This window comes from Trachurus trachurus, assembly GCF_905171665.1.
Source record: "Trachurus trachurus genome assembly, chromosome: 24".
Taxonomy (NCBI): Eukaryota; Metazoa; Chordata; class Actinopteri; order Carangiformes; family Carangidae; genus Trachurus; species Trachurus trachurus.
The window spans coordinates 28,648,797-28,659,367 of record NC_139910.1 but is presented as its reverse complement, the minus strand read 5'-3'; the positions used below and the strand labels follow the sequence as shown (position 1 = coordinate 28,659,367).

Genomic DNA, 10,571 nt, shown 5'->3' with positions numbered 1-10,571 from the left:
TGTGTTACTATGTGTCACTGTTTTAACATGTAAAGCCAGGACTGCAGGCTTTGCCCTATAGTTGAGACTTTGAGCACCCTTCAACAGCATCCTTTTTCATAATAACGACCACTCCTACGTCACTGAAGGCATCACAACACGTGCTCGGGTAGTATGAATCATACTACTTAACGAGCACGATGATTTGTGAGCTTCAGTTAGTTATTCTACAGTAGGTGATATCACCGCGGTCCTGTCAGCGCTGTGAAAACAGGAGCAGGTTCACCTCAAGGCCCCGTCCACAGGGAAGACCGTCACCATGGTGATCAGCATCAGCTGCTGATTGATTTCATAAGGTGACACTGGAGTCCACACGCACTCATCGCATCACACATTAAACACCATCTGTTTCCTACCTGTCTTCTCTTCCCCATCTACACGTCCACAGCAGCTGAGGGGCTTGTGACGGGGATGTTCTCTCGTGCGCACATCTGTCCAGCGGTTCGCGGTCTCATCCTGTCCTCAGAACACATCGGTGACTTTCACGGAGCTTCCCCCCCGACGTCGTCCTCCATTTCTCCCAGTGCGCATTCGTGAAGGCGCAGCCGCATAGGTCGCCACATCTCTCCACATCTCTCCCCCTCCTCCAGATCAGGACTCGTGTCTCGCTGACTTCACAGTGGCACCAGTCCACCACAGGGGAAAGACCTATTTTAACACATTTCCAGCTGAATATAGCCTATAATACTGTATATGCTGTCATGTGATGTTGTTGTATGATCATGCATTTTTGCCATTGTTATTTTAAAATAGATTTAACCCATATTCTTCAACTGGGGTCCACATACAGCATGATTATCAGATGCTACTTTTCACACACAAGATTGAATCTGACACACACAAAACCGTCTGTCAGCAAATTCTGGTGGCTCATAGCCCACATCTGCCCTCATGTGGAGTACATGGCCCAGACTCTGACTCTGAAGATCCACAAGTTTCAGTTTGCTGTCATGGCAGTCAGACTATACTTGTTCCCGTTTGTTTCCTTCTGGTCTCACATAGCCTGAATCTGACCCATATACAGTATGACTGTCAAATGCTACTCCCACATCACTGTCACTACCGCCGTCAGCCTGGGATTGTACAAAGAGATGGAAACAACAGACTCGCACATCTGTGATCTCGGTCTACCTGCAAGAACCTTGACATGTGCACAAGAGAAGCGAGAACTGGAGTCATTTCAACAAGGTGGTGGTCACTAAATACTGATTTGCTATAGCTTTCTGTTATATGAAATGAATTGTAAACAAAAACTAGTCAGAGAATCCTCACTTTGTGTAGAATAGTCTCCCACATTGTACAAGCAAACATTATAGTATCATTGTCCAAGTACTAAATATCTCTTTTATTAAAAACAAAGCAAGTGTACAACAGTCAATCAGTGTTAAATAGATGTATTATTTACCCCTTTTAACATTGAAATCTGAACTGCAGTAAATGAGTTGGAGATGGGCTGGTGGTTCCTGTATGTAGGACAACAGATCCTAATTAATCAATTCCTGTCCTTGTGTATGTAGCGAGTATTGATCCCTTCCTCTGACAGCCTGAGGAATATCATGTGTACTAATTGAGCACAATTTAACATACAATATTTTTACATTTTCATTACAGAACATAACTGCTTCCCTCCGTCACCGTCAGGGGAACCACGTTATATATTTTAAACATGAGTTCAAAACAAGAACATGGATAAAGCAGTTAACTCCAGTTTTCTGACGTCTCTGTGTCCAGAGAGAGTGAGACCAGAGAAGTGGTGTACAGAGTGAAGTCCACCAGCATCTCTGCCAATGAAACAAAAAAGTTACATTTTTTTGTCAATGGCCTTTGCTCTTCAGGAAGTACAGCATTCTTTAAGCTGCTGTTGGGTGTCCATCTTTTAGGTGTTTCTCCTCAGTTCAGCTGTCTGATGATGGCGTTAATTTCCGTACCGCGGAATCCAGGGTTTCCCAAGTCCTTGAGGAGCCCGGCCTTATCCCTGGCAGCGTGACGAGCCACCGACAGCTTGAAAGGCAACAGGAAGTTGTTGCTGGCCCGGAAGCCCTTGCCGACCGAGTAGATCTCGTGGATCAGGTCCTCCAGACAGATGATGCCATGTTTACCTGTAGAGCAAGAGAGAGGGAGCTGAGTCACACTGACAGGATGATCCAACCTAACCATTCTGTGACTGAACATCCAACAACACTGCTTAATTCAGCTTTCAGTGTACACACTAATATCCAGGTGAAACCGTGGTCTTGTTTTTAGGGTTGTGCAGGTGCCTAAAGGCAGGTCTACTACTTCTCTTCATGGTCTCAAAGCATCACTTCTAATCCATTTGCAAACTCCTTGTTCTTGTTTCTGATTTTTTGTTCTTGTTTTATTCTTATTTCTCATCATTTTCTCGTTCATATTATTGTTGCATCTTATTTATCGTATAAACCAATATTTCTGTGACTTTTTTCCTGTTTGTAAGGACCCCCTCAAGCGGCTATCCTGAATAAATAAATTCAAATTAAAAATTAAAAGACAACAAAATATCTACTATAATCTAAATCATGAATGGCAGCAGCTCAGGTTTCCCAGCAGCACATTGCCCTGAGTGTCCCACTGCCATCCACATGACGTCAACTAAACCAACAACCGTGATTCATCAAAGCAGGTCGCCTTCTTCCATTGGTTCATGGTCAACTTCTGATCCTCACTTGCCCATTGGAGCAGCCGTGGACAGGGCTCAGTGTGTGTTCTCACACCTTTCTATCAGAACCAGCAATAACTTCTTAAAGGACAATTCCAGGCAAATTCAACTGGGGGCTGTATTTTCCTAACATTTTAGGTCTAAAAGAAGGAATCTGAAGATTTTCAGTTTAATGTCTCCTGTTTTGCGGTAGTTGTGTCTGTCCCCGCATCGCCACGGCAACAATGAATGGGAGTGGATGCAAGTTCTGCTGCTTAGGCTGTTTACATCCCTCAAAGCCACAGACAGCATCAGATGGAGACTCAAACATGCACCCAGAAGTTTATTTACTTCAAGCAAGCCGACATGTTTGTAAAACTAGATCTAATTCAAAGTCTCGCGCGAGACCCAGTTGCAGTGCTCGGTGTGTTCAGGTGCAGTGGGAGCTACCGTTTGTGTCATAAACACAGGAATATCAACTCTTTACTTGCTTCAAGTGTACATTTTTTTCCACAGACAGCGTCAGATGGCGACTCAAACATGCGCCTAGAAGTTTATTTACTTGAAGCAAGTAAAGAGTTGATATTCCTGTGTTTATGACACAAACGGGAGCTTCGGACTGCATGTGAACACACCAGCACCGCAACTTGGGTCTCGCGCGAGACTCCTGAGACTTTGAATTAGATCTAGTTTTACAAACATGTTGGCTTGCTTGAAGTAAATAAACTTCTGGGTGCATGTTTGAGTCGCCATCTGATGCTGTCTGTGGAAAAACACTGCAGCTTTGAGGGATGTAAACAGCCTAAGCAGCAGAACTTCCATCGGCTCCCATTCATCGCTGCCGTGGCGATGCGGGGACAGACACAACTACCGCAACAGGAGCAATTAAACTGAAAATCTTCAGATTCCTTCTTTTAGACCAAAAATGTTAGGAACATACAGCCCCGAGTTGAATTTGCCCGGAATTGTCCTTTAAAGCAGAACTATGCAGGATTTCGGCTGTAATTATTGTGGCTCAGAGTCACTGTGATGGTTGAGTGACCTATTATGAGGTGAATGGGGTCTAGGCCAATGCGCTCACCCCCCCCACTGGCTGAAAACCGCACTTGCAAGATCAGTCCTCCGTCTCGGTGTAAATCTCATCAATGGATAGAACTATCGCGAGAAACTGCCTTACGGCAGTACGAGATAAGAACGCAGATGACGTCATGCATGTCATGAATCGTGATTGGTTTGAGTTCGGAAAGTCGGAGGAAACCATGGAAACATGTTTGTACTGATGAAGTTCGGCTTGTGGCTAACACGGAGCTAATGCTAACAGACACACACACACACCATGGATCTTTTATAAGATAATGTAATACATCATGACACACACACACACGCCTTCGCGTTTTGGAACCTTTATTCATGTGTGTGTATGTCTGTGTCTTTGTCTGTGTGTGGCCGTATTAGCGTTAGCTCCGTGTTAGCATTAGCTCCGTGTTAGCATTAGCTCCCTGTTAGCGTTAGCTCCGTGTTAGCATTAGCTCCGTGCTTAGCAAACACAGCTCTCTATCTTCAGCAGTAAACACAAGCACGTGTAGGGAGGGGGTGGAGGAGGTGGGGCGGCGAGTTTTTTTTTTTACGACAGTGACATGTGCCTCCCAGAACTGTGGGGGAGCCCCGGAGAGGGAAAAAAAGAGAAACCAACGAAGGAGCGAGCTATTTCCGGCCAAGTTGCATAGTTCTGCTTTAAGCCATGGGTTCTACTGTGGCTCTTCCATGGGATCAGAAAACACAGGCGATTCTTCACTTCACAGGCGACATCACTGAGCCTTGAACACCCAACCAGACCTGCAGTTCTAGATGCCGGTGGTCTAGCCTGTACAATTTGGCCCCAGGTCGTTGCACTCAACTATTTTTCTGCTTTAACACACCAACTTCAAGGATAAAAGGTTCACTTGGTGCCTAATATATCCCATCTGCCGTCAGGTACTATTATAAAGAGATAATCGGTATCATTTGGGCTGGTCAAAAAAAACTATTTTCCGATTCATATCAATGTTCCTCTGAAAGATCTGATATAACATCCATAGATCAATCGTTGAATGTTCGCTGCTGTTTACATTTAGTTGTGTCCAGCCACTGCTGAAATGTATACACTAAAGCAGATATCAGCTTCACGGCCGTTTCGGCTAATGCTGCGTTCAAGGCAGGCTTTTGAAACCGTAAGTTACAGCTTCAAGTCACAACTACGACTTGGTAGCGTTCCAGGTAACCCGTAGCTCGTGTTTTTACCATCCTGTTGTCTGTGAAAGTTCCCTATAACGGCCACTCGTAACTTCCGACCCGTGAACTCGTACCAGATCGAACTGGTATGACTTCACAGGAAGGAAAAACACAAAGTACGAGTTTCTTTGAACGCACCATGAGTTAGCAGCCCCCGCCCTTGTCAGGCATCAATTGGTCCTCGTGCTACGTCACCACATTCACGCGCATCCCTTGGCTGCACACACAGCCCTTCATGCCGTTCTCTCTCCTCATTGGATAACACTTGTATCCCACAAGGAAAATTTTCTCCTCGGGTTACAGCAGAGCAGAGTGACGGAGAGACTCGTGTTTAGGCTGAAATACTTCATGTAAGTGATTGCTGACGGAAAATAGGACTATTTAGGACTTATATTAACAAAAACATTCCACTGATATCTGCTTTAATTAGAGTTCTTGAATGATTTCCCTGAATGTACTGAAGAATCGTGCTGTTTACTTCTGGAGGGGGTCATGTTAACAGGGTTCCTATGCAAGTATGGAATTTAATTTTAGACATTTCCAGGTCTGGAAAAGTATGGAAAATGGAAACTATTGTATGGAAATGTATTTATCTTAAAGCAACATTGCGGAGTTTATCGGCCTTAAGATAATGTTTCCAGACTCATTGCAATGGTAGAAAAATGGTTAATAGGATGAATGGTGCTGCCGCTGCAGCCTGAGCCGGGTCGCGTCGGCTCAAACTGCACTATAAATTTACTGAGAAGTCTGGAAAAGATATGGAATTTTGAAATTTCAAATGTGTTTAACAATGTGTTAAATAAATGTACATTAATGTAACTGCTTTTGTGTCAATTTTTAATGCTAACAGTAATAATTTCAATAATGCATCAGGTTACTTATCATTCACTTCACCTGTCAGTGGCCATCACATGGCTGATCAGTGTAAATATAAATACCTTCATGTTTTATCTGAATACACCATTTATCAGACTGCACTGCACTACTTTTTGTTGGTGTTCTGTTGCAGACACTTACCCATGTGCTCCTCAATGAAGGCGTTGTCTGTGAGAGGAACTCTCCTCTTGCCTATCCTGGCCTGTCCTCTCTTCAGAATGAGCTCACGAACAGACTTCAGGTTTGGAAAGCTGGTGGCAAGATGACAAAGTGTTAGCAGCTTGTACCAACTCAAACCTAATCCAAACTTGTATTTAATAAAGCAGCAGATGAAGAATGACTCACCCCCAGGCCACATAAGGCTCCACCATCCTCATCATTGCTACGGAGGTCTTATTGATTTTGACAAAGGCTCCACTGAAGATCTTCCTCAGCCTCAACATCTGGATCACCTTCATCACTTTGGGACTCACACCTTTAATCCTAAAAGAAAAAAGACCACAAATGTTAATCTCATGTATGTGTGTGTTCCTGAGGACTTCCTGACAGACAGACGGCAGTTCATGAGGCTGGGGAAGCAGGTCTCTGACACCCGAACCATCAGGACCGGACCCCCCAAGGCTGCATCCTTTCTCCTCTGCTGTTCTCCCTGTACACCAACAGCTGCACATCTGACCACCAACCATAGTGCGGACGACACCACCCTCATCAGCCTCATCTCTGATGGGGACGAGTCGGCCTACAGCAGTGAGACGGACCGTCTGGTGTCACGGTGCAGCATGAACAACCTGGAGCTCAACGCTCTGAAGACAGTGGAGATGATAGTGGACTTCAGCAAGGACCAAGCTGCCCCCCCCCGTCATCCTCTGTGACTCTACAGGGACCCTGGTTGAGTCCTTCTGCTTCCCTCTGTTTTTTATGTATTTATTTACTTACTTATTTATTTATTTATTTATTTGGGACGATGGATGTAAATTAGTCGCCTGGCTATAATCCGGCATATTTACTGCAGTATTTCTTTTTAATATACCAATGTTCATCAATATGCGCTGTCCCTATTCAAATAAAAATGTTATTATTATCATTATTATTATTCCTGGGCACCACCATCTCCCAGGAGCTCAGATGGGAGCAGAACATCAGCTCCCTCACCATGAAGCCTCAGCAGAGGATAGGCCAGGCATTTTCTATTTTCTTTTCTTTTCTTATTTTATTCTATTTTTGGTACTTTTATGTTTGCACCTGACACCAAGACAAGTTCCACGTGCTGTAAACTGACCTTTACTGCTCTTGGCAATAAAACTGTTCTGATTCTGATTTGTGATCATTGGTGTAATAGAGCAAAAACATTTCATTTCAGAATTACGGACCAGATCCTGACAGGTTTTTAACCTGAGAACAGCAAGATCGTCCTCTGGAAGATCTGAACTCCTACCGTTTGCTCTCCACAGCTCAATAAACAGCTGTTAATGCTAAAAATGAGCTGTACAAACACACACAAGTAGCTTCTCCCCAGGTCAATACAGAACTATTTTTTACACTGCAGAGTAAAATAAGAAAACACTCACTCTCTGATACGGACAGCAAAGGCTAGCTTATTCTTAGCAGGGGGCAGAGGGGGCGGCGGCCTGTGGTCTGCTCTGCGGATGCGGGTTTCATCGCGATGCTTCTTGTGACTGTCTTTCAAGAAGTCTTCCAAACGCTTGAATTTCAGTGGTTTTCCTTTTGATACCTGGAACAACAGAAGGATGCATTCATGAATACACATCAGTAGGTTTATGGACAGACTCAAGTGCAGTCATGTCAGTTCAGATGACACTTAAAGGGATAGTTCAACATTTTGGCAAATTGGCCCATTGCCATAATCGCTATAGTCATAGCAGTAGGTTCATTACCTTTAATTGTAGGTGTAAGCTATTTTCAGTACGGCGGAGCGCAGCAGCTGGCTGCTCAGAGCTACGCTATGGAGGCTAATGGAATTTCTTGGTTTCCCTCATTAAACTCATCAAATTCAACATCCCAAAACTCCACAGCGCTTTTGTAGACAAGTTGTGACCTGCACAACCACCACGCTATGAGATAATGACGGAACGATACGAAACGGAGCCGTTTTCGAGGTAAATACAGGGTAAATACGGAGACTGCTTGCTGAAAAACTGTCCCTGAACGCAACGCGCATCAGCGGTTTTGTATGAATTTACCTCGAAAACGGCTCCGTTTCGTATCGTTCCGTCATTATCTCATAGCGTGGTGGTTGTGCAGCTCACAACTTGTCTACAAAAGCGCTGTGGAGTTTTGGGATGTTGAATTTGATGAGTTTAATGAGGGAAACCAAGAAATTCCATTAGCCTCCATAGCGTAGCTCTGAGCAGCCTGCTGCTGCGCTCCGCTGTACTAAAAATAGCTTACACCTACAATTAAAGGTAACGAACCTACTGCTATGACTATAGCAATTATGGCAATGGGCCAATTTGCCAAAATGTTGAACTATCCCTTTAAAGTGAATAATAATTCTTAATAGGCTGAGATGATGATGGCTAATTTAAATACATTGACCTGCATATTATTATGACAATAGACATTCTCACACACACACACACACACACACACAAATTATGTAATGATGAGTATAAAGTTTAAATAATAAATAACTTTGCTGCCTTTGAACGTTGGAGTTTCACTTGTTGTAATTATATGAGCCATTACAGAAGCTCTTTGCTTATTAGTACAGTTATCTGTTTGCAGAAAACTGTGGTTGTTGCTTTTCTAGTCACACTTCACCACCATGGCAGCAGGTCAAACACTGAACTTGACTTCAAATATGAGGAAAAGCATCATCATTCATCACTCACCTTTCTCTTCTCAAGCAGTGCTAGCTTGGCTTGTGTGGCTTTAATGGCCTGGTACGCCTTCCTCTTCTTCAGTAGATACTCAGGAACTAACTTGATCACTTTGTTTGATCTGATGACACCAGCATACAAAAACACAGTCAGTCGTGAAAGCTTTGGACAATTAAGTGGCTGCTGTTTATCAAGAAAGTCATTATTGTAAAATCATTTTCTGACTGCCAAGAAAAATGTTATCACTGTCAGGAAGAGTAAACTAGCTGCATTCAGCTTTAGTTTTCCAGCTCACTAACTTTATTGCTAACAATACATGCATACATACATTTAAACATTATACATGAAACACGTATTACAGCGGCAGCCGGCTTCACTTTCTCATCAATAGTTGTACAGTCCAGACATCACGCTAGCTGTGTATCTGTGGAGGTTCACTCAGCCCCATGTGAAATCAGACCCTCTACAATCTCATATAACTGCCGCTAATAATCTCAATAAAGGTCGAGACCGAACACATTACACTTAAATGACTTGTTCAAAGTGGAAACAACGCAGCTGGACGTGTACAAACCACGGATGGACTTAGATATAGATATATAAACAAATACATACTCGGACTCCGCCATGGTGCCACTTGAAGACGTGTCGTCGCTCCAATATGACGTCACGGATCTTCGTGTTTTGGTTGCCCCTCGCGTTCACGGTAGGCGACTCGATGGCACAACCTGGTGGCGGAAGCAGAGGACTGCAGCCTAAAACTCATATAGATAGATACATAGATAGACTGTATAAAAAAGATAGAGAGCCTCGGAAGCGAAATGCAGACAGGTACTTCCCCACGTTTTAATTTAATTATCATAAAACGGCAACGGAAGAATGTATTTTGTGTGAAGACTGCTCTACGGACTATTTTTTTTATTTAAATAAATGTATTTATCATCAAATAACATCAACAATTGAAAAAGGAACAAGAAACAAAGCGACAGACATTCCAAGACATGACAAAGGCAAACATAATCAAAACATTTAAACATAGTAGATAAATAATATAAGAAATATAGAGATGATAAAATAAGTAAGTAAGTAAATAAATAGGTCTAATAAAAGAAATAAATTATAAAAAAGACCTAAAAGAAAAAATGAAATTAAAGATATAGAACAAGTTATAAAGGCAGACAAGATTACACATTTTTTGTTGGATTCAACATATAATACAGACTCAAAATAAATGTTTAATTCAATTGAAAATAATGGGAATGATGGGGTTGTATTAGACATTTTGGCTTTATGAATATGGAATTTACCTAGTAATATGAAGAGATTAATTATGTTAAATTTATTATTGTGAGAGGAGGAGCCAAAAATAATAATTTTCTCATCAAAGTGATACCTAACTGGTTTTAGCTAAAAGAAAATTTTCCAAATCTTTCCAAAAAGTGATACAAAATGAACACTTATAAAATAAATGGATGATACTTTCTCTATCTTTTTTTTTTTTTTTTTTTTTTACAAAAGGTACAGCTGTCATCAATGTCAGAAAACTTGGATACGTATACATTAGTAGGATAGATGTTATGTAAAAGCTTGAGATGTAATTCTCTAATTTTGTTAGAAATTAAAAATTTAAATGGGACAAGCCAAGCTCTACTCCAGTTTATATCATTGAAGAGGGAGTTCCAATAAGTCTTTCAATGTGGAGTTATTTTCCTTTTGCTATAACTGCTCGATGGACTACAGATCTGGTGTCCCACAAAAAATACGTCACCAACTGACACAGGAAAGGGCGGCATTTGGTGTGTGACGTCACCTACGCGACTTGTAGTCTTTCTGGTTACGGATTCTTCGGAATTTTATTCTACAATAGTTTTACAACAAACTGCTGATTTCTC

At 42.3% G+C, this 10,571-nt stretch overlaps 1 protein-coding gene across 1 annotated transcript; it reads right to left on the bottom strand.

The window, feature by feature from the left end:
- Window positions 1–1,369: 1,369 nt before the first annotated feature.
- Window positions 1,370–9,362, bottom strand: rpl7l1 (ribosomal protein L7-like 1). Its single transcript, XM_084000545.1, has 6 exons — window positions 9,295–9,362; window positions 8,692–8,800; window positions 7,408–7,571; window positions 6,185–6,322; window positions 5,981–6,090; window positions 1,370–2,138 (listed from the first exon to the last, which is right to left on the bottom strand). The coding sequence occupies exons 1-6, from the start codon at window positions 9,306–9,308 to the stop codon at window positions 1,930–1,932; spliced, it is 744 nt and encodes a 247-aa protein (XP_083856671.1). The 5' UTR covers window positions 9,309–9,362; the 3' UTR covers window positions 1,370–1,929.
- Between the last annotated feature and the right edge of the window lie 1,209 nt (window positions 9,363–10,571).

What these genes read in the sequence shown, in the direction of transcription:
- rpl7l1 (XM_084000545.1), bottom strand. An exon ending in CACTGCTTGAGAAGAGAAAG is followed by an intron (nt 7,572 to 8,691) that starts GTGAGTGATGAA and finishes CTGTTGTTCCAG; the next exon opens with GTATCAAAAGGAAAACCACT. An exon ending in CTTCATTGAGGAGCACATGG is followed by an intron (nt 2,139 to 5,980) that starts GTAAGTGTCTGC and finishes CTTGCTCTACAG; the next exon opens with GTAAACATGGCATCATCTGT.